The following is a 23523-nucleotide window of genomic DNA, read 5'->3' as shown; positions in this document are numbered from 1 at the left end:
ACAAGAGTAGCCCAGAAAAGGAACTAAAATGATAGGCTCTAATAAAATGACATGTAATGAATAAAGGAAAGAAAAGAAAAAAGCAAATAAACAAATAAACTCAGAGAAAAGAACGATTGCCAGTGTTTTGGGCCTATCATCATTCTCTCACACCTTGGGTACGCACACTGACCACCCGTGTTTTCTCTCTTCTTTGTTGTCACCACCACCTTGCCTCTTCTCTCCCTCCCCATCGGCTTGGCCACATTTTGATACGTTCACCCTTTTCACCCTTCAACCGCCATCTCGTCAAATATCATCTTCGCCGCCGCAGCACAGCGACCAATCATCTCCGCCGCCAACTGTCTGTCTTCTTTTGAAACCCCGCATGGCCGACAACAAAGGCTCCGCAACCCCTGCCAAGTTGCTTTACCCAGTTGTCATCCATGGTACAAGAGGTGCTGGGTATGATTGATTGATGTGCAGCGCTGCAAGACGAATACTCGCACATGCATATGCCTGCGCCTACGCCTGTGTCAGTGCCAGCAACGGCATTGAGGCAAAACACCTTTGTCCGGGCGTGGCTGCGCAGCACAGCACGGGGAACCGGCCTGCCCTGGTTCGCGCCCCATGCCATGTTACAGTGAACTCATCTCGCTGTACAACAGGATCGTGCTGATTGATACATGTAGTCGCACATGTGCCACTCACTCGCTGCCAAACCCAGCCGATCTACGATTCGCCGTGCGCCACCGCCTGCCTGCCGCCGGTAGCTTAACGGCTAGCGAATCCTGGCGCCGTTTCTGCTCCTGTCACATCTTACCACGTACTCCGAGCTCGATGCTTTGTTTTATATACGATTTGCCCTTCTTCCACGCACAAGGCCCGCCATCAATGGCCATCCAAGGTATCTGTGCTGCGATGATGCCGTGGCTGCTCAGCTCCCGGGATTGACCAAGTGCGTATCAACTTGGTACAAGCACGTAATATCGTCGCACTAGGAGCACCTGGGATGACATTGGCTCTTCTCCCACCCCCGCCTGCATCCTACTACTCCATGGACGCAATCTAGCCCGCCCCCTCCATACGACTCTGCTTCTCAAAGCATTCAAACATGGCTTGCTGTCCTTGCATGCAGGATGCCTGAGCTATTGCCGCGGCCGATATATGACTGCTCTACTCATCCGTTCTGGCTATGGGGCCCTGGCTAACCCTTACATGAAAGGTACGGCCGGCTTGTCTCGTAGGTGCCACATCCGAGCAGACCATTGTAACCACGCAGTCCAGCTAATCTATGCTCTCAGCAGCATGACATGCTGAGAAAACGACATGTCGTCCTCATCCACGAATGATTCCCAAACATGACTTATCTGTCCAAGGTTACAGGAGGGTAAGCCACCTGCAAACGTAACCATGCGCTCACACCATTACCATCGCCGACCTCGTATGGGCGGCATGACCGGAAGCCATTCCCGGCAGCACCAAGAGCGTTGTATTACCGAGACGCATGCTATTTGCACTCGTACAGATCAACTAAAGCAATCGGTTGCTGTGCGATTGGCAACTGCAATTGACCACCAACCAAAAGTCACAGGGCTACGTCGATCAACAATGCATTCATATCCTAAGCCGCCAGCCTATCATCCCCAGCCGTGGGTATACGAGTACACTTATCAGAAGAATGGATTTCGCAAGTGTGTGCTGCGCCATAAATCATTGAAACACGTAGCCCAGCGTTCCAGATCCAGCAACCCCAGCCGAGAGGGAGGAGGATGAAATCGGCAGAGAGCAGCGGGAAAGCTGGCCGGCAGACAGCGACGGCACTGAAATCACAGTCGCATGGAATCCTTACTGCTGCGCTCCTACCACCTCTCTTCCGGCATCCGGCTTTCTACTGGTACAAAGTACACAGCTCAACTTCTTCTTGCTTCAGTCTCAACCCACAATCACGGCCGCCCACTGAATCCGTATAACAGATGTCCCCAATAGTTCCAAGCTCGGCCCTCACGGAAGAGTTTGCTCAGCAGCCGTCGCATATTTTCCTTGGTCCTGGCTTGTTGTCTTTAGCAGATGCAGATCTTCGTGCACATTGACGACACCAGCCTTGAGAGTCATGATGAGTCGACCAAGGTGGTTGACCACAGTCCGACGATCTAGCCATTAAAGCACCGGCACTCGATTCCGGTTGGTTCGCATCACATCGCACCTAAAACTTGCATGGACGGGCTTTCTACATATCAACCCAGTCCGGCTATCGGCTGACAGGGCCAGGGTCTGGGCGCCGTTTTACTTGTATGTACATACTTTATTCCCGGACGCATGAGGCCTCTGAATGCTGGCTGGAATGATGAAACAGCTCCCCCGGCCGTGGTTATTGTCCATCTCTTTACCCTTACCCGCACTAGTGGTTTATCATGTGACTGCTGCGGTAGGAGATGAGCCATCTTTTCCCAGTGCTCCGTGTTCCCTGTTCAGCGTGGTGATCGAGTCATTTGAAGATGATGCAGCTCCGGTGTTCTCGGCGTTACCTACTCCCTACATATGAGAGGACGCACATCTGGCACCCGAACAATGGCAGACACGCCGCTGACTGGCCCCACTGTGTTGGCTCGAAAAGGTGAGGACGGCGCGGCCATGCCCGGAACATGGCCTTCATCCGACGCCGGCGCATAATCAAGTTTGAAGAGAATCTTTCCAAACCAATGACGCTCTCAGATGGGATGACTTGTGGCCTGTGCAAATCCTGATTGCGGGTGTAGTGGCATAAACGCCGCCCGTGAACCTCGACTTTTATCTGCGCCATCTGCGCCATGTTGGTTATAATACGGACTGACGGCTCTTACATCAAGCCCCGTTGCCGGCGAGCATGGCCCCTTGCAACATCTGGCGCTGGCGTTTTAATAGTCTCGCTTGGTGTTTACAGGTGTACTCCAATTTCGACATCTCAACATACTTTACTCCGTACTCATTCCCGCTTTGTAAGCGATCTACCTCGGCGTTACTGCCGATTTCAATGATGTACCGTTGTGCAGCAAATGCCTCCTGGAACACGAGACAAGATATTTCGATTGCAATCAGCTAGGCTTTTGGAATTTGAAATCGGAAGCTGGTTCCCAAGTTGACCAGGCGATTTTGGATCAAAGAGGCATCTCTCGGAGTTCTAAAATGTCTATACGTGCGTTATGGGCCATTGCAAAATTGAGCTGTTCACTGGTCTCATAGGTGGTCTACTCGTATATCCCAGGACTACCAGCGAATGGTCTTGAGCGACACGGTAGACAGGTATATTCTAGAAATCGACTTCTGGGGTATTCTTAGACACGATCGGGGATCCCGGCTAACTGCTCCCGTTTTCACAGCACACCTATCGGCTACCCTGTTCACCGCGCCGCCGGCTCGGCGTTTATGAAAACAGGGCGGGCACAAGCTATCCATCAACGTACTAGTCCGGTCCGCAACTCTACTTGTATCTCAGCTCCTTGAAAGCGGCTGTGGCGTATGAAGACTCCTATGTATTACTGAATATCTGTTGCTTTGGAACTCGATTACTCATTTCAGATCTTATACCTTGACGGGAGCCTTCCACAGCAATCAGTTGCCATATATGGCCTACGGAATTGTAGTGCTTACCGATGCCGACAAAGCGAGCACGACCCTTGGGATCTTGCGTACTCGAACCCAGGCAGGGCTCAAGATACATATGTTCGATGCAGCCCCGAGTCTGTTAGTCTGCTGACTTGGCCTGTCAGCAATATGAACGAAGTGCCGAGGACCACGTGTTTGGCCATAGCAGCATCGCCAAGAGACCCGTCAAAGATGGGATGGCATGCCACTACGTACTCGTAGCAGCATTAATTCCAAAACCTCTCCGCAATAGCCGTACCTAAAATACAGGTACTTAGCATATCACCCATCACACCCCCCAGGCGGCCGCTCCGGATTCCTTGATGGGTATCAGGGAACACTACTGCAAGTTTGGTCATGCTACCAGCACCGCTGCGCCGGCACGCTAGACAAGGTCCTGAACCAGCGCTAATGCGCCTCCTCCCGTGCCCAAGTTCCTGGGTCTGACGTTGATTGGGGAGCAGCTTTTGCCATCTCTGGACGGTGAGACAAGTCATCCTCTAGGGTGTTGTACCGAGCGCGCCCTCGAGGCCGCTGGTGGTGGGAAGCCGGCTCAAATTGTGTCTGCCTAAATCACACACAGCTGGGACGGCCAGAGAATGAACCCGTTTTCAGCCGTGATGGAAACCGGGGCTTGCAGTGAGTAGCAGGGGTGTTTTTGACGTATTGATGGCTTCGCGCATGACTTTGCGCATGACTTTTTGCTGCCAAGACATGCTATTAATGGTACTGCTCTACTGCCATTACGTTTGATGCAAAGCTGTGGAGTCACTTCTCTCATGAGAGTGAGGGAAATGCTTACTGTAGTGGTCAGAGACAAATTGTCTTTGCATGCTCTCAGGAGGGGTGACATAACATCATGTAACTCTGGAGATGTCTTCCCATTGGCCCGCCAATGCTAGGATAATTGAGAGAATGGCATTTACATAATAATTCGTCGTCCATCTACACTACTGCACACTTGTGATTAATCGAAACAACGATTATCATCTTAAAGATGTATTGCCATCTATTGGTTCCAAGGATGAAGTCTCGAGGAAAGAAAAACAGCCTAAACATGCAAAGTTTCTACCTATCTATATGCAAACCCCTCCCTCCCCCCTCCCCCTTTCCCTGTAACCATTCCAATATCCTTGATCCTAGAGAGACAAGAAGAGTGATGTAAAACAAAGCCCCTTATCTAAAATGTTGTTATTCCCGACTATGCATCTCACTTGACACATGGCAAAGGCGTTCTCCCACTTCGATTCCGATTACCGCGCGCGCGATGCCCATGGACTATGCGATCCTTCCGAGACGCCCCGGGCCCTGACACGGATATTTCCGACAAGTCACAACGGAGGCTGAATCAGAACACATGACGTTTGGAACATGTTCTGTAGTATTGGCGGCTGTGTCGGCAAGCCTCGGCTTCGACGTCAGGGCGTGGCATGTTTCAACGACTCTTAAAGAATAAACATCGTCGTCAAAAAATAGAGTCCGAGAGGAAAACACGCCGACAGCCCTAGGAGAGAGCTGTCTTATGTATGGGTACCCCAGTAAGGATAGAAAAACATCCTTACATCCCCCTAGCGGAACGAGAAAGAAAGAGAAAAAGGAAAGAGAATCAAGGTTATTCTGAAGCCGGGGCATCGCTGTCATCCCCACCAAGGCATGATCGTTGTCTCGCCTTATAGGGCTAAACTAATCAAGCATCAAGTGGGATTGACAATGGGACCCTCGGGTTCGGGGATAGGAGCAGCTTCGTCGTCGACGACCGCGCAGCTGCTTTCTTCGTTGCCGGCATCAGCGGGTGCTGCCTTATCCCTTACATGGGTTGTTGACTTCATTTCGAGGCCACCCTCCTGATCGCTTCCATGTCTTTCGAGCTCTTCAAAGGTGAAGGCATCTGACAGGTTGATGGCGAGGAACGTCTTTGGCAGTTTAACCCTTTATATCATAAACATGTTAGCCACCGTACTTTCTTAACGAGATCACTGACAGAACGAAAACAAAACAAGCTTATACCAGACAAGAGCCGAAAACGAAAGGGGAGGAGGGGAATTAAAGGGGGAATAACATACTGATTGAATTTGGCGCGTAGGGTCTTGATGACCTGCAGCCAATCTAGATGGGGCGTGAGACTGCGCCGCGGCGCACATCCGATGCAGTGCCGGCTATCCAGCTGGACGTGCAAGGGATCAAAGACATGGCACCCAGGGCTGATGGTGATGCGGATGCTATAAGCAAAAGTGGGCTCGTCGCCATCCTCGGGAGGCGGGTTGACTTCCGATTCATACAGCTCAAAGCAAATCTGCGAGAGATAGTCCAGCTCAGGGATGGTGCTTCGGTTGATTTTGGTCTCGATGCCGCCTTCGATGATGCAGTTGAGCAGGGTGTAGATGTGCGACTCCTTGGTGAAGTAGAAGAAGGACTTTGCGTCGTTGGAGGCCTGCATCTCCTCCAGATCCTGGACAATCTCCTTGAGGAGCGGCAGGGATGTCAAAAGTCCGATTTCCAGCTTCTCGCTATCCGAGATACCGTACTCCTGCGGGCAGATGAAATCGAAAAGAATCTTGGCCAGCCGGTACAGCTCCTGAAGCGGTTCGTTCCGCGGATCCGTCTTATCCGCCGCGCCGCTATTGCTCTTATACAGCCTAAAGTACTGCTCAGGGGGCGCCTCGTCATTCATGTGGCGGAGGCCATTGAGGAAGGATCTTCGCCGGAAGAGCTTGCGTACTGTTGCCGACCGGTTGGAGCTGTCAGCCTTGTCTGAGTTGTCGGGAGTTGCCCCTGTCGCCTTGCCGTCATCCGCCGCCGCCGACGACCCTTTACCGGCGGCGACATCCTCGCCGTCCTTTGTTTTACCATCTTTGACACCATACTCCTCCTCGAGCATGCTTCGCGGCGGGGTAAACACCCACTCCAAAAACTGCCGGTTGTGCAAGGCGTCAAACTTCATCGTGTCGTAGAGCTCAGAGATCTTGCTAGGATCCACCTTCTCTGCGTCGCAAAACTCCGTAAAGAGCTTCTCCCACCTCTCGCGGAAGAGATCCGCGTCCTCTCCGCAACACCATCTGGGCTGGATGTTGGTGACTGCATTAGCCTGCGATAGTGCTGACGAAAGCGACGAACTAGATCCCTCCCCATTGAGCTTCTCGGTGCTGGAGCTAGAGATGGCAGTCAGGGACGTGGCAGCGTTGCTGTTGTGTAGTTTACCATAATTGTACTGCATCACTCGGCGGTGGAAGTTCATTAGTTGTACGACTCGGTTCTGGACCTCTGACGGCTCCGGCATGTTCTCAGGCCAGGCAAACTGTGCTGGACGTTCATTGCCCTCACGCAACAGCCCCTTAAGCTTCTTCTTGACTTTGTCTGTTTCATCTTTGGCGGCATTAGAGTCATCCAAAAGGTCCTTACGGATGGTGATGAAGTCTTCCGGGAGCTCTTTCTCGCCTAAAAAGGAGCATGCCCAGATCTGTGCGCTAGCAGTAACTCGCCTCTCGGAGCTGCTATAGATGTGGACCTCGTCGAGGATATCCCTGTTGAGCAGCATCAAATCATTACGCATATTCTCTCCCAACTCTTGTGACTGGTACCTTGCCGAATGGGTCGGCTCGCCACCCCATTTGACAATGAGCTGGAGCTTGTCGAGGACTAGGCTCTCTTCCGCGGCGGTAAACTTTGACATGGTGACTTCTGAAACTGAATCATGTCGTTTGGATGATCGCCCCTCAGCTTTATCTGCATCGTCTCCTGGGACCAGGGGCGTGCTATCGCCGGTTTGGCCCGGCTGGGGAGCTTCCTCAGCTTCCGGCACTGGCTCCTTCTTCTTCTTGCGGAACATGGGCTTAATCTGCACCTTGGTTCCAGCCCAGCTTCCTTTTTTAACAAGGACATTTCGGAGAGATCGAAGTTTTTCTCGGTCCTCAACACCTTGTATGTAGGCGACATCTACGGCCTGTATCACGCTCGCCAGGGCAGGCTCTCCAATAAGGAGCACTTCTTCCTGGTGGCCTTTAAGGAGGTCGATAAAAGGCTCAGTGTGGAAAGTAAACTTGTACTTTTGCTTGGGAGTCCTGTCCGCATGCCTGATAACTGAAACCATACCCTTCAACTTCCACGAGTGCTTTGGAGGAGGAGGAGGGGGAGGCGTAGGTTCAGCCACGTCCTCTTCCTGCGCTGATGGACCAGCAGGAGATTGTGATGCATCCTTGCTGGACCTGGGAGTTGATGACAAAACGCTGGGTGACAAAACATCTGAAGGCGGTAGCAGCGGCTGTGGAAGCAAGGGGCTCCCTGCCGAGCTCTGGCCAACGGACGTCCGCGCACTCTCTATGGTTGGCGATGCCGTACCGCTAGGGGGGACTAGCGCGGACTCAGCTTGACTGGGTTGTTCAGCTTGCGTCGTGCTGTTGTTTGGCTTCGCCGCAGATATGGGCTGGCTGGTGGTAGCCCCGGTGGTGTTTGTGCCTCCTGATTGCTCGTGCTCCGTAATCGTCTGTCCTGCTTTTGCGATAGGGTCGGCATCCGAAGACGGGGCGGGAGAAGCAACTGGCGGCGGTGTTATGCCGCCACGGCGAATTCGTTCTTTGATGAAGACATCCTTAAGAATACTGGCGCAATGCTCGTAATAGTCCTCATTGTCCTTGACAAAGCTCCAGCCGTTGACATCAATGACATAGCTCTTTCCCGAAGCTCTGAGCAAATCGAATCCGCAGACTCTCTGTCCAAAAGCAGTCGAAATCTTGCGAGCAATTTCTCGCTCTTCCGCACCGAGACTCGTCACATAGCGCAGCTCCTTGCCGTGCGTGTTTCGTCTAACGATGCCATCGACAACTGGAGACTTGCGGGTTTCCGCATGGCAGTACTGAGGGCCAACAGTATAAGCCTTGACATCTTCCGCGTTATCCACTTCCATAAAGCTTTCGTAGATGTAGCTGCCTTCGGGTTCGGAGATGGCTCTGGGGACGTTGAGCTCGGGAATGTATTCAGAGCTCTTGTTTCCAACTTTTCGGAACAGCTTCCGTGCTCCTCCTCCAGAGCTCTTTGGAAAATATATGATGATGTTGTGATCCTCGCCGCTGATTGGTTTCTCTACAAAGGGCTTCTTGAGAAGGGCTCCATCAACACTGAGAACGTCTCCGTCGTCTATAAGTTCAACTTTCTTTGGTGGTGGAGTATTTTCGGGGTCAGCGGGTTCCAGTGTCACCCCAGACACTTCCTTGATATATTTTGACATTTCTGGGGTGAGAACCTCTGGGCCACCGTCCCGCGTCACTTCAAGCCGCTTTGGCGTGCGAACCTGAATCTTGTCCAGCAGACGCAAGCACGCACGCCTGTCCCAAAGGATCTTTTGCATCGGCACATCGTTGACGCAGAAGGGCTTCCTCGTCTTTATATATGCAATAGCCTTTTCCAAAGGAAACCCATCCGAGTAGAATGATATTAAATAGTCACTGAAAACTGTTAGCCAATATTGCGTGTTCTGTGGTCTGTTGTTTTTGTCATCTGGTTGATACGCCAAGGGGATCATGCCACTATCCTCTTTACGCTGACCGAGAAGGGAATTGCTCACCACATTGGCCAATTTTCAACCTCTATACGAAAAATTTTCTGTTAGTACCACCATCCTTTTCAAGAAAACATTAAAGACGACCTGTATTTTTTTTTCCTAATCCGAGGCTGGTGAAATCGAAGAAATGGCATACCTTCATCGAGAATGGTTTTGTCACCAAAAACCACCACATCGAACTCGCGGTTCGCTATAAGGCGATTCAGAATGTTCCGGCTCGGCTTGCTTCTGGCCTTGATATCGAGAGCGCAAATGCCAATAACACCTAGCGGCGCAGGTTTGACTGAAGCATAGTTGTCAGCTACAATGTACAATCCAACGTGGGAGACTTGCCCGATCGACAATCGATTCCACACGAACCTTCTTCTTTCTCTCGATGGTGCGGTCCTCGTTCACTGCTTGGGCTCTGACTGCTGTATGCAGTGCTTCCGCTGAACCGTCTCTTTGCTCTACTCCGAGAACGATCGGGCTGAGTACTTCGCATGGTTTCGGATCGTTGGTTTCGCCTGACGAGATCAAGATGCGGCGGTTGCGAGTCTCTGGCCGCGAGACTGTGAGTATTAGGCGATCCATGTCCCGACTGGCTGCCTGAAGAAGTGGTGACGGTGACGCTAGACAATGCAGCTTCAGGTTGGGCCGAGGCTGGCCCTTTTCCGGACGACATCAGACTCGGTACCGATCGCGGAGGCGGTCCTTGATCAGACGCAGGATTGGGTTGCGATTGCGATGGGCTGATGATGACGCCACGTGCCGAAGCCAATGAATACAACGATGTTCCCGACAGACGCTTCGATCGAATTGAATGAGAATCTGAAAACGACGACCTGGTAGTCAGAGCGGGTTCGGGGAGAGCCGAGTGGTTGGCTGGAACTTCTGGGTTGGGGCGCATCCGAGGAGTATCGTTGTCAGAGAAGACCTGCTCCTGCTGAGATTCTCCCAAGTAGAGTTCCTCAGTCAGGGCTTCTGAAGCGGCCGAGTGTCGTCGACTGTACGAACTCATCGATCGAGCACCTTTGAGAAAAGTGGAAGAGTGAGGGCTGCTAGAGAAGCTAGATCGTTCGGCGTGGATGTCGGAGGTGCCCGGCTCGGCATAGCGGCTCTTGCTGCTGACTGAGCCCGTGAAGGAGGAAACAGACACGCTGCGGGATTGTCTCGATGGCTGGGACGGCAAGGTGTTCGGCGAGGAATTGGCGGCACTGGCGTCGTACGAGGCTTCCGATGGTGGTGGCAGCGGAGCCTCTTCGTTCCCCATGGCGGGATCGCTGAGGCTGGCACTGGAAGGGTCCATGATTTGGATAGTGGCGGAGGCTTGCCAGCAGAAAGAAGCCTTGGGCGGGCTGGCGGAGGGGAGATAGTCTATCGGCTAACGGTCTGGAGGTAAGCAGGAGGAAAGGAAAAGAAAAGACTGGAGTCTCTCGCCGAACGGGATCCGGGAGGAACCCACTCTGTGCGGTCAATATGGGTACAAGTATTTTGCAGGAGCTTGGCTGCAATCATCCGGTGCTAGACACGGGCGGGCGGTGACATCATCCGAGAGCGGCGAGTTTACACGCTGCAGCAAGACACGTGGGGGCTGGAATTGAATCAAGATAATGAATGGGGGCTGGATTGAAAGAAGTAGAGCGTTTAGATAGGAGATGTAGAATTGAAGAGCATTCCTTCCTCAGTGCATATATGTACCTACAACGAACCTTATCAAAAGTGTAACTTGCTACTGGAGTCGCTCCAGAGACGGTCTGTGTGGCGGCGTCCTTGGAATAATTTTTTTTTTCTTCTTCTCTAGGCTTCTGGACGGTCCCTTTTGGCGATTGCTGAGATATAATTGGCTCAAGCCACATGCAGCGTCAGCTAAACGAGGGGCAAATCGGGGAGCTGAGCAAGGATATGCTTGGCACCAAGTAAGAGAAAAAGAGGGAACAAGCTGCAATGGAGGGGCAAAAGTCCAATTGGCGAATGGAAATTGATGTCCTGGGGCTGCAAGGGGACAAGTCTGAGCGAAACCAACCAACAGAATCACTATTTGACGTCTAAATCCACTTGGCGGTGAGGCCGTCGTCGAGCTGCTATGACAAACCTGTGCTATGAGGGTCTCTTTATCTCATTGATTTGCGCTGCAGTCTGGGGATGGATCATATATACGGAGCACTGTAATGAGGTTTTTTAGCCTGCAACACCGGAGAGGCAGCAGATGCCGTCTGTGTAACCGCACCGAGGATTCAAATCCATTGAAAAAAGGTGGTCGTCCGACACGTGTGGTTGGCTCTATGGCGATCAAAGAGAGTTTGCTGAAGGTTAATACGAAGTTGAAGCTTTGTGGTATTTAGTGACACTTTGCAGAACCTTGAGATCTTGCCGTAAGCATGTATGTACGTATCTCGCATCAAAGAGCACCTATGCAGATGATTCCAAGCAGCCGAGGGCATCTGTCGTCGATCAATATGATGCTGCGCATATAGATCACAAGAGGAAGGGAAATAATTGGTGCCACACATTTGGGATGAAATCCTTACACACATCGTCTACAGACTTGGAGGGCATGTGGCGGTGTCATGTGGCGGGGACATGCGGTCCAGCCACTTGTCATGGCTAGCTGCTCATTAAGTAAGCGGCAGAAAACGGCAGTATCCATCACCGCCAAAAATTTACAGATCCACGAACAAGTGAGTGCTGCTCCCGACGACGAATCGCGAAACGCTGCACAACACCAGCGTAAAGATGCCGCATTCCGATCCCGATGGGCCGCTGGCAAAGCGCCAGAAAGTGTCGACTTTGGCCAATGCGCCTCAAGTCTCAAGCAATTCCTCTCGAATCTTTGCTCCTTTCCGAGTACGTATATGCGATGCGCTCTTCCTATGAAAAACAGCTTTTAGCAACTAGATGCGTGTTTCTAACTGCTCATCCTGTAGACTGTCGGCCTCGTCTCTCCATCGAGTATTCCTTTTACGTCTTTTCCATTGGGAAAGACTACTTTCCAAATTACAACATCGGTCGGCCGGTCTCTCCAGACCTACGATTTGCTCCGAGGTCTCAACCTAGTCTTTGTCACCCGGCCGCAGACGCTCGCGGATATCACTGCTACGTATGCCTGGGGAAAGAAGGTCTTTGCCGCATGGGGTGGATCGCAGGATGGCGAGCCTCAAGGCCTATGGGTCTTCCAAAGAGGTAGAAAGGTTGATGAGGTAGCTCTCCCCAGCGACTTGACAGAGCCAATCCAGCAAATCACTATCTTTGGAAGCTGGTTCATCGCTTGCGCCAAGACGAGGATTGAGGTTTTCAAAACCGCCACACTCGAGCATTACACTACTATCCACACCATGGCTGCTGCCAAAGGCGGCCATGAGATCACGAGCGGCGTCGTCACTATGCCTACATTCCTCAACAAGATCTTCGTTGGTCGCAAAGATGGTTGGGTCGAGATCTGGAACGTCAGCACTGGAAAACTGATATACACCATTTTACCTCCTTCTCCTGACTCTGGCTCCGTAACTTGTCTCGAACCCACTCCAGCCCTCTCCTTGCTGGCCATCGCCTACTCAAGCGGTACCCTAGTCATCACCAATGTTCTAACCGATAAGCGCGCTCTCCAAGTCGAAGCTGGAAGCCCAGAGGCCCCCATTACTTCGATATCATTCAGAACCGATGGTATGGGAGCTGGACATGATGGCAGAAAGGACGGCGTCATGGCCACAGCTACACCATCCTCAGGCGATATTACCTTTTGGGATCTGAATAAGGGAGGTCGTGTGATGGGAGTCCTTCGAAGTGCCCACAACCCACCTTCAGGTGAGGGCGGTGACGTGCGCGGTGGCATCAGCAAAGTTGAATTTTTGGCTGGTCAGGCAGTCATTGTGTCTAGCGGCCGAGACAACTCGCTCAAGTCATGGATCTTTGATGAGACGCCTTTCTCTCCTATTCCAAGGATCCTGCACTCCCGGAGCGGACATTCTGGTCCTGTAAACTGCCTCCAATTCTTGCCCTCCGATTTCGATGGTGCTGAAGCTGGAAATAAATGGATCATCAGTGGCGGCAAGGATAGAAGTCTCTGGGGATGGAGTATGCGTCGCGATGGTCAGAGCACAGAGCTGAGCCAGGGTAACATACGGAAGAAGGCGAAGAAGATTGGCATCCTGGCTAGCAATGCTCTCGCGCATGGCCCAACGACAACACTGGAGGACCTTAAAGCCCCCGAAATCACATGCATTGCCACTTCACTTAACCGCGATGGTGGCATTGGCGCCTTGCCTGGCAAGCAGGAGATTTGGCAGAAAGGACGGGACCCCAAGAAGAAGATGGACGCGGAGATTAGCGGGATGACGGGCTGGGAGAGTGTAGTCACTGCCCATAAAGGCGACCCTTTCGCCCGTACCTGGTTCTGGGGTCGAAAGAGAGCTGGGCGCTGGGCATTCCCAACTGGCGATGGCACCAACGTCACAACCGTTGCTATTAGTCCCTGTGGAACATTTGCGTTGGTCGGCTCCGGGGCTGGTGGTATCGACATGTACAATCTTCAGTCTGGTGTCCACCGCCAACGCTTCCCCTCCAAGTTGACGCCAGCACAAGCCCGTCAGCTGAAAATGCAGCAGCTTCGACAGGCAGATGACGTTGTTCAGCTTCAAAGCGAAGGCAACCGAAAGTATCCCGCCGGTGTTGGCAAGCATACCCAGGCGATCACAGGCCTAGTTGTTGATTCCATGAACAAGACTGTGGTGTCTTGTGCGCTAGACGGCAAGATCAAGTTTTGGGATTTCTTGACTGGAACCCTCTTGGAGCAGTTGGACTGGGCGCCCATGACATTCCCGACTGGCTGCCGTTATCACCCTGCCAACAACCTCTTGGCCTTTTCTTGCGATGACCTGTCCATTCGAGTTGTCGACCTGGAAACAAAAAAGACCATTCGAGAATTCTGGGGTCCCAAGGATGTCATCAACGACTTTTGCTTTTCAAATGACGGAAGGTGGATCATTGCCGCCTCTCGCGATTCCGTCATAAGGATATGGGATCTTCCCACCAGCCATCTCATCGACGCTATTCGACTGGAGAAGCCGTGCAAAGCTGTGGCCATGTCATACACAGGCGAGTACCTGGCTGCTGCTTTGGAGGACAGCCCTGGTGTTACGATATGGACGAACAAGGCTCTGTATAAACATGTCCCAACTCGCCAGATATCCGAAGCTGAAATTGGCTTGGTGACTGCCCCTACGACGTCCGGAGAAGGAAACCTCGGCTTGCTGGAGGCAGCATTTGAGGAGGACAAGGCAGAAGAGGACGTTGGCGTCGTCGCGCCTACCGTCGATCAAATCAGTGCTGACCTGATGACGCTCAGTTTGGTTCCTAAGAGCAGATGGCAGACGCTTCTCCATCTGGATCTGATCAAGGAGCGTAATAAGCCGACGGAGGCACCCAAGCTCCCCGAAAAGGCACCCTTCTTCCTGCCATCCACATCCGGGGCACAGGTGCCTGGGACCAAGGACGGATCAGATGAACCAGAAAACGGGAGCAAGTCTCGTATCAGTAGATACGACAAGGCTCGATTTGAGGAAACATTCACGTCGAAGCTGCGTGCTGGCGCTGCCGACGGCAACTGTAAGTTCTTTTTTCTTTCTAGACATTACAAAGCTACAAACACTGACACTCTCCTCTTCTAACCAGATGATGATTTCATTGAGCACCTCAAATCTCTCTCTCCCTCGACTGCGGATCTTGAGCTTCGGTCGCTTTCCCTGGGCGAGGATGACGATTCCAACGAGCTCCTCCACTTTATCCGAGCTCTTACAACACGGTTACAAGCGCGAAAGGATTACGAGCTGACGCAAGCGTGGATGACGGTGTTCCTCCGACTTCACTTTGATATGGTGATGGAAAACAAGACGCTGCTCAAGGCTCTTGAGGAGTGGAAGGGACAGCAGGAGAAGGAATGCAACAGGCTGGATGATTTGGTTGGATATTGCAGCGGCGTGGTGAGCTTTTTGAGAAGCCCAAGGACGTGATGAGCTGTGGTTTTTAAAAGGTACATAATAGATGGATAGAGGAGCGGATGAAAATAATGCATGTGATCTGTCAAAGTTCATTTATGATGTGCACGATGTGACTCGACAAGGATGATGTGAGAAACTATGTACCACTCACCAAAAGAGAGATCGAATACAAGATGCTGCAGTTTGCCAAGGCGTCCATCGAGCACTCCAGAGAGGGAGACACCAACATCATACCAACAACGTTGGACGTCACGAACTGGACGCGCAGCAACTTGGCGAAGTCGACGAACAAACCCAACGCAAAATGGCACCGGAACTCGAGCGCCTCGAAATCTGTTTGCTATTGGCCGTTCTACACGACTACGAGACACCTCACAGCACAACCTCACAGCATCCTTCTCATATTCACGAAACGTCTTCTTCGTGGCTCCCGCAAGCAGAAGCAACACAACGAAAACAAAAAGCCGAAGCCTTCAAAATCAAAAATTGCGCCTCCCATGGCCCCGAAGGACAATGGAGCAAGGAGTGACTCCGCGATGTGCAATGCAGGCCCTCCACACTAGCACTCTGAATTCTTGAGCTCAGATAAGGTGCTGGAGCAAGGTAAGTATACAGAAGAAAGGAAGAAAAGCGAATCGAAAGGGAAGAGGGAGGAGGAGGGTTATATAGTTGGGCAGAGTGGTCTGTGCGCGGGGAGGAGGAGGGCGGTGAAAATGGGCAGGTGAGGCTGCTGCCTGGAGGGCTGAAGTGAGGGTGAATTGAAGGTATAGGTACTGTAAGTGATGTATCGTTGGGGGGAAGATGAGGTGACTGTACTTGCAGTTGGTCAGTCGTGTTTGTAGAGGGACTTTTTCTTGCGTCAACTGGAGTTGATGGCATTACTCCTGAGGTGAGGCTGAGATGGATGCCTGATGAGAGGAGGATGGGAGCTTCGGATCGCCGATGGTTGGAGTACAAAATGTTCTAAAGGTTGTCAGCCCAACTAATCGCTCAATTGTTATTAAAAATATCTTGTATTTGAAATCAAGGCATAATCAGTACGCCATTCAAGACGGCAGCCGGGAAATGGAACCCGTGATAAAGGATCAATGGTGCTAGAATATACGCCAGTCGAATGATAGATCAGGCAGACTGGGATGATCAGTTGATCTCATAAAAACATATTGGTAAAGGAGATTGTAGTCCAAATTTGCAAAGGTGTTGAAGTTCCAAAGAAAGTTGGTCAACGTCTTGCCAAGATCACGATCGAGGCAGTCTTGCAGTCGTCTGTCGCTGCTGGATGGTAGCTGGCCCTGAAGGTTATATCCATCTATCTTTTCTTACATCGAAGCAATGATCAACGGTCAATGAATAATCACCAGTGTCCCATTGATCATTTCGATGACAATTTGAATCTGGTATCCAAGGTCTGATCGAGCTCAACCCCTTCCGCCCTGTTTTTGCGTAAGATTTGATGGCCTCGATATCGCTTGCCAGCACCTCTTTGGCGTCAGATGTGTTGTGAGGCGAGGACAAGGGCAACCAAAAGCATGTTGTATTGTATTAGGTATCTTCCAACTCCTAGCTAACATCACGTAATGATTGTCGAGCCAATACATTGTCCAGACGATCTTCAACCCTTTCATATACATGGCCTGAAACACAACGGCAAGCAATCTACTACATTCAACTTATCTACGATGCCACCGGGCCTCTTTTGTCAACAATGACCTGTTGGTACAATCATCAGAAAGTGTTCGAAAGGAGGGCCAGGAGGAGGTGACTTTAGCTGTAGAATAGAGAGTGAATGTACCTCATCGTGTGAAGCTTTATTAATTACATCTATCGTAGCTATGAGAGAGATACCCTATAGGTGTTTTACAAGGCCTACAACAGATGATATGAAAGTAAACCTCGAAAACGTTTTCCTCTGGATGAGCCTACATTCACCATCCATATCCACGATCCATCCATATTATTTGAATTCTACGGCTGTAGGCATCCATCGTCAATCAATGGATGGATCAAATGCTACCAACCTGCATTCCTTAGCGCCCTTAGTCTTTGAGTTTGGAGGTTTGGCGCCACCCACCCTCTGGCTTTAGCGCATTCTACCCGCGATATAGCGGGGCATCCAGATTTTCTATCCTGTAAAATTTCCAACCATCACAAGCTCCAAACGCCAGCAGGTCAAATCGCAACGATGGGCAAGAAATTCAGAGTGAGTTTCATCGAGGAACCAGCGGATTCAATTGAAAGCAATTGTCAAATACTGATGATTTATTCTTCATATATAGGGAAAAGGACGTCGTGGAGGCGGTGGTGGACGCGGAGGAGGCGGTGATCGCGGCCAAAGCTGGAGAGACTACCCTGCTCTCAAGAAGGAGAATCAGAAGCTCCAGGAGTTTTACGACTCGCTGCTGCAGCTTCCCGAGGAGGAGAAGACGCAATTCTGGGACGCATTGAAGCGAGAGCTTCCCAACAGCTTCCGCTTCTGCGGTTCCAAGGGGTACGTTGTGCTTTGCGCTCTCATGCTGATTTTTCCCAACTCTTCCTTTTACGTCGGTCTGATTACCTGCGCTCAACGCTAAACTTTGTCGCATAGCCATGCGCTCGCCGTCGAGAGACTTCTGCGATCCCGATACATTCCCGAAATCGTCAAGATTGAACACACGGATGGCCGCCCCGTCGACCCTCCCCAGCCTGTGTCCTGGTACCCCGACGAACTCGCTTGGTGGATGACTACGCCCAAGAACGTTGTTCGCAAGTTCCCGCCCTTTGCGGCCTTCCAAAAGTTCCTCGTCTCCGAAACCAGTGTCGGCAACATCAGCAGACAGGAAGTCGTCAGCATGATCCCTCCTCTTCTGATGGATCTCCGACCAGGCATGACTGTGCTGGACATGTGCGCCGCGCCGGGAAGCAAGTCTGCTCAGCTGCTGGAGATGCTCCACGTCGGCGAAGAGTCTCGCGTGAGGAAGGTTCTGCGAGAATTCGCCAAGGAGGATGGTTTGGACCTCGGTTCCGAGACCAAGGACGAAGCCGAAGCCGATCTCGAGGCCGACCCTTCTGACGCCGGTCGCGCCACGGGCCTGTTGATCGCCAACGATGCGGATTACAAGCGTGGTCATCTTCTTGTCCATCAGCTTAAGAGACTGTCATCGCCTAACCTCCTTGTGATGAACCACGATGCCACCCAGTTCCCCTCTATCAAGCTGCCTTCGACCGACAACAAGCCTGTCTACCTTAAATTTGACAGAATTCTGGCCGACGTTCCTTGCTCCGGAGACGGAACAGCACGAAAGAATGCTAACCTGTGGAAGGACTGGCAGCCGGGTAGCGCCTTGGGACTGCACGTCACCCAGATCCGTATCCTGGTCCGAGCCCTGCAGCTCCTCAAAGTTGGTGGCCGCGTTGTGTACTCCACATGCAGCATGAACCCAGTTGAGAATGAATCGATCATTGCTGCTGCCATTGAGAGATGTGGTGGCTTGGACAATGTTGAGATTGTTGACTCTAGTGACCAACTCCCTGGCCTCGTGCGACGACCCGGTCTGAAGACGTGGAAAATTATGGACAAGAGCGCTAGGATTTGGAGCTCATGGGAGGAGGTCGAGAAGTTCGCCAAGGAGAGCAACGAAGGTGTGATTCCTGGACGACTTCAGTCATCCATGTTCCCAGACCCTGCGGGGACCAACCTGCCTTTGGAGCGTTGCATGCGAGTCTACCCTCACCTGCAGGATACTGGTGGCTTCTTCATCACCGTTTTGGAGAAGAAGTCTGAGTTCAAGGCGAAGCCTGAGAACGAGGCAAAGGAGGCTGCCCAGTCGAACGAAGCCTCTGAGACCCTCGCCGCTCCTGCTACCGAGGCAAAGCCAGAGGAGTCTACCGCAGCGGAAGAAAAGAAGGAGGATGAGCCAATGGACGATGCCTCCCCAGCCGCTAGCAAGCGCCCCCTGGAGACTGACGATGGTGCAGAGCAACCAGCCAAGAAGACCAAAACTGGAGAGGAAAGCTCAGCAGCCGCCACTCCCGTTCCCGCCCCTACCACACAACGCGAGGACCGTCCAGGCAAGCCCAAGAGAAATGGGCCAGTTGAGGAGCCCTTCAAGTATCTCGATCCCGAGCACCCGACCATCCAGAACATTAAGGAGTTTTATAAATTGTCCAGCCGCTTCCCCACCAACCGATACATGGTGAGAAATGAGATGGGAGAGCCTGCCAAGGCCATCTACTACACCACCGCCTTGATGCGTGACATCCTCACGGAGAACGAGGGCCGAGGCCTGAAATTCATCCACGGCGGTGTCCGCATGTTCATGAAGCAGGACGCGCCCTCGGCCGAGGTTTGCCGCTGGCGCATCCAGGCCGAAGGCATGCCCATCCTGCAAGGCTACGTTGGCGAGACCCGAATCGTGCGACTGCGCAACAAGGAGACGCTGCATAAGCTCCTGATTGAGATGTTCCCCAAGATCAGCGACGGCGGGTGGCAGAACTTTGAGGAGATTGGCGAGAGGGTGCGCGACATTGGCATGGGATGCTGCGTGCTGAGGGTCGAGCCCGAGGGCGACGACCAGGAGTGGCAGGAGAGGATGGCGCTTCCGCTGTGGAAGAGCATCCATTCGCTGAACCTGATGCTGCCCAAGGAGGATCGGTCGGCGATGCTGCTGAGGGTGTTTAACGACACTTCGCCGTTGATTAACATTAGTCTGCAGAGGAAGGAGAAGAAGGAGGCTGAAGAACAGCAGCAGGAGGAGGAACAGCAGGAGATTGACCTGGAGGATATTCCCACCCCAGAAGGATCTGATTAAATGGGATCGTGATAATAGCTACCCCTGAGACAAGGATGAAAAATGTACAATTGGAGCTTATTTGGAAGAAATTGGTAGAACTATCTATTTAGGTACTTATGTCTATATGTTTATTTTCGTTTGATCCAAAGATGTCTTTCGTCAGGGTGATTTTGCGTATCACATCTATTCATACAAGCGCTGCTGTCCTCCCATACATATCGTACATATCCCGCTTTTTAGTCCATCTTTTATGCGACGACTCTACTCGTCCAAAAGTCCAACAGTCCAGTGAACAATCCGGTCAACCCCCTGGCCATGAATCGCACTGACTGGAATAGCCGCACAGCTCTTTGTCCACGCTCCCTCAACGCCACTCGGATGCGGCTCTCGTCCTTCCGTCACATCATCCAGATACGACTTGAGCTCCCGGAAGTTGTCCTGCGTGTCCGCCAGATCCGCCTTGGTGGCGACGATAAACCAGGGCTTGCCCGCAATGTGCAGCGTCGGCGTCCGAGTTTGCGCCTCCTGCATGGGCAGCGGGGTGCCGTATGAGGCACCCATCAGGTTGACGGGTCCGCGCGTGACCTGGGAAGCGAGATCCCAGTCGACTCGGGCCTCGATCTCGCGGGAGCGCTCTTCTTCCTGACGCATTTCGGCGTAAAGGCTGACTTCGCGCCAGAGGGACTGGAGGGCCTTGACAGCGTTGCCGGCGCTGAGGTCGATGACGAATGCGAGGACGCCTGCGCGCTCGACGTGACGGAGGAAGGCTATGCCGAGGCCGCGGTCGAGATGGGCTCCTTCGATGAGACCTGGGATGTCTGCCACACTGAACCGTGTCCGCGGCTCTCCCAGGGCGGAATCGTCAGTGTTGGCTTCCTGGGATGAAGATGGATAGCGGTGGCGGCGCGGTTTGACGCTGGGGCGGCCAGAGTATCTGTCCAAAACGACGGTGCCAATGTTAGGTTGCAGAGTTGTGAAAGCCCAGTTGCCGACCCGCGTGCGGCTGTTGGTGAGAGCTCGCAGGAGAGTGCTTTTGCCGGCGTTGGGCAAACCCACCAGACCTACATCTGCGAGGAGCTTGAGCTCTAGGGAGATTTTCATAGTCACGGCTTCATCACCCTTGGTGGCGAAGACCGGTCGGGGGTGATTTCTCGAGGTAAAATGAGGGTTTCCGAGGCCGTTGATACCACCTGCGGCCAGCAGGATGGGCGTGGGCGTCGGTCTGGAGAGGTCGAGATAGACTGGCGCAGCAGGCTGCTGGAAGAAGCGAGTTCTCTTGGGCAGTTTGGGGAACTCTGCTGATTTCATGTCGTTTTTGGACATGCCAGGATAGAGAAGCCACTTCTCCCGCTCCGGATCATCGGCATCTGGATCGTAGTCGTCCTCGGGACTGTATTTCTTTGAGCGTCGCTCATCCATGGCGTCTTCCTCTTCTTCTGCTTCTTCTTCTACTTTTGACTCTAATTCCTGTTGCTGCTGAGCCAAAAGCTCGCGTCGCCTCTGTTTCTTCAGCGCATTGTATGCCTTCATGGCCATCTCCTCTTCGGCTGCTGGGTCATGGCGCTCAATCTCTTGGACGATTGTGCCCACGGGAACAGTAATGACAACGTCTTCTCCTCGCATGCCTCCTTTTCCACTTCCCTGTCCGTGCCTTCCGCGCCCAGCACGGACGAAGCGTCGACGAGCCAGTTTATGCAATGAGGTTTCACCATGCGCCGCTTGGATATAGACATTGCCCCCTATGCCGCCGTCGCCACCATTGGGGGGGCCGTCAGGGAGAAAAGCCTCTCGCTGGAAGGAGACGCAGCCGTTGCCCCCACGGCCGGCATAAAGCGTCAATTCGGCTTTATCAGCAAAGCTCGGCGCCGCATAGTCGTCCGGTGCGGGATTCAGTCGCGACTCGGGGAGGCTGTTCAAGGGAGACGAAGAGGACGAAGAGTGACGAGTGAGAGTCGTTCGGAGCAGCGCAGAGTGGACGAGCCGAGGGCGAAAGAGTGCCGGGTAGAGGAACGGCGCCAGAGGCAGCTGAGACGGGCCGGGACACCGAGGCGGCATGATGAGATTATTTGCGCCGCTGTAGTTGCTCGCCCATGATTATATACGGGTGTGTCTGATGATGCGACATTGATGCACCAGAAATTTTGACGATGCTGCGTCGCCGATAAGATAAGAACCCAATGGCTCACCCGCTGGATATGGAGGGGTTCTAGTGGTAACTACGGCCTGTAGCCGGGGCTTGACCCCACCAGCGCCGGCATAATAACGGGCATGGCGGGGTTTGGAGGCCGATCAGAGGCTCAATTGAATCAAGCACCAGAAGCTTGATCAGCCGCTATAATAATAGGCAGAAGACGGGAGGCTGGATTGCTGGAGTTGCTGCTACAAGCTCTAGCGGTTGTTTGTACGACTCTTCAATGCATAGGTGCATAACGACGTACACGAATGAGTCAGTTTGCACTCATTGGATTTGTGCATTTGCATGTACCCTGTACACACGCTGCAGGTGTTGCCAACTCAGCGAGTCCAGCTGGCAACAGCAACTGCGCTGTAATCAACACTCGACTTTTCTAAGCTTGATTCCATTTTGTCTGGCACCCCCGCTTTGAGGCCAATCACTGGACCCTGGCTCTTCAGTCCCCCATGTCGAATCCGTGACAGCGAAGAGAAGAGGAGAAGGAGAAAAAGCACGCACGAGTGCAGAATTGAGGTCGGCAGCCTGTGATTTGATTTGCTGCTGCTGTCAGATCGCCAGTGCCATGTACGAGTACGGTCAACAGAAGCACCCGGTGCCGGCATGCCTCTCGCGGAGGGGCGAAGCAGAGCAGACAAGAGACAAGTCAACAGCTAGAGCATGGCAGATCTCTACCACTGCCAGCCAGCATCGCATCGCATATCACCAGTTTCCCAGCATAGTCAGCGCATCGTGACCTCTGCTGGCTGCTAGGGCTCCTCTAGCTCCTCGCAGCCTTGTCCACAGGGAAGCCATCCGGCCAACGGCGGGCCTCGTCCATGCATGTCCCGCCCCTCGTGATTCGACGGTGCATGCTCGAGCCCGCTTCCCAATGCTACAAAGTGCGGTGAAATCTCGCTGGCTGCCAGCTAGTCTAGATGCCCGCTCGTCGGCCTGGCTGTCTGATATGCTGTTACTCGCAGATTTGCGGCTTCAACGTCTCCATCCGCAGGTGACTTTCCCACCTGTTTGCCCGCATTCCCGCAGCAAGCACCTACATAATACATACAGCATATAGTCTACGGCACAGCACGCCCGCAGGCAACACAAGGCAAAGAGCAAAAGAAAAGGCACCGGTACGGACACGACGGGGCCGCTGCAGGCAGAGGATATCAGTGTCTCGCTAGGCCAGACCCGATTGGTGAGACGAACCGCCGTCAATCGGTTTGGCCCTCTGCCGGCTCCATCCGCCTGCTGAGTTTTCGCTGCATGAGACCAGCCCATCTCTCTCCTCACCACGGTCAACAAGTCAGCGGTCGGTCCACCAGCCTCCCTTGTGTGTGTGTGTGTGTGTGTGTCGTGTCTTGCTTGTGTGACACCAGCGGCTCCATTGCTGCACGGACAACGAGACGCCAGCGGCCACATATCCAGACTGCAAGAATCGACCGCCAC

The 23523-nt window shown here is 52.8% G+C and overlaps 4 protein-coding genes across 4 annotated transcripts; 2 read left to right on the top strand and 2 right to left on the bottom strand.

Annotated features, from left to right (window-relative positions):
• Positions 1–5297: 5297 nt before the first annotated feature.
• T069G_01405 (histidine phosphatase superfamily (branch 2) domain-containing protein) lies at positions 5298–10445 on the bottom strand (the record flags this gene model as incomplete). Its single annotated transcript, XM_056168615.1, has 8 exons — positions 5298–5532; positions 5667–6247; positions 6323–6354; positions 6418–6752; positions 6813–9041; positions 9161–9182; positions 9294–9422; positions 9518–10445. 8 exons carry the CDS (start codon positions 10443–10445, stop codon positions 5298–5300), a joined length of 4491 nt encoding a protein of 1496 aa, XP_056033931.1.
• Positions 10446–11872: 1427 nt separating this feature from the next.
• T069G_01404 (utp21 specific WD40 associated putative domain-containing protein) lies at positions 11873–15695 on the top strand (the record flags this gene model as incomplete). The annotated part of the gene is made up of 4 exons (XM_056168614.1): positions 11873–11983; positions 12064–14740; positions 14807–15114; positions 15255–15695. The coding sequence occupies 4 exons, from the start codon at positions 11873–11875 to the stop codon at positions 15693–15695; spliced, it is 3537 nt and encodes a 1178-aa protein (XP_056033930.1).
• Positions 15696–17314: 1619 nt separating this feature from the next.
• Positions 17315–19919, top strand: T069G_01403 (16S rRNA methyltransferase rsmB/F domain-containing protein; the record flags this gene model as incomplete). The annotated part of the gene is made up of 3 exons (XM_056168613.1): positions 17315–17332; positions 17409–17620; positions 17717–19919. The coding sequence occupies 3 exons, from the start codon at positions 17315–17317 to the stop codon at positions 19917–19919; spliced, it is 2433 nt and encodes an 810-aa protein (XP_056033929.1).
• Positions 19920–20162: 243 nt separating this feature from the next.
• Positions 20163–21956, bottom strand: T069G_01402 (GTP1/OBG domain-containing protein; the record flags this gene model as incomplete). The annotated part of the gene is made up of 1 exon (XM_056168612.1): positions 20163–21956. The coding sequence occupies one exon, from the start codon at positions 21954–21956 to the stop codon at positions 20163–20165; it is 1794 nt and encodes a 597-aa protein (XP_056033928.1).
• Positions 21957–23523: the final 1567 nt, after the last annotated feature.

This window comes from Trichoderma breve, chromosome 1 (assembly GCF_028502605.1).
Source record: "Trichoderma breve strain T069 chromosome 1, whole genome shotgun sequence".
NCBI classification, from domain to species: Eukaryota; Fungi; Ascomycota; class Sordariomycetes; order Hypocreales; family Hypocreaceae; genus Trichoderma; species Trichoderma breve.
The sequence above is the reverse complement of the archived record's forward strand: the minus strand, read 5'-3'. Positions and strand labels throughout refer to the sequence as shown.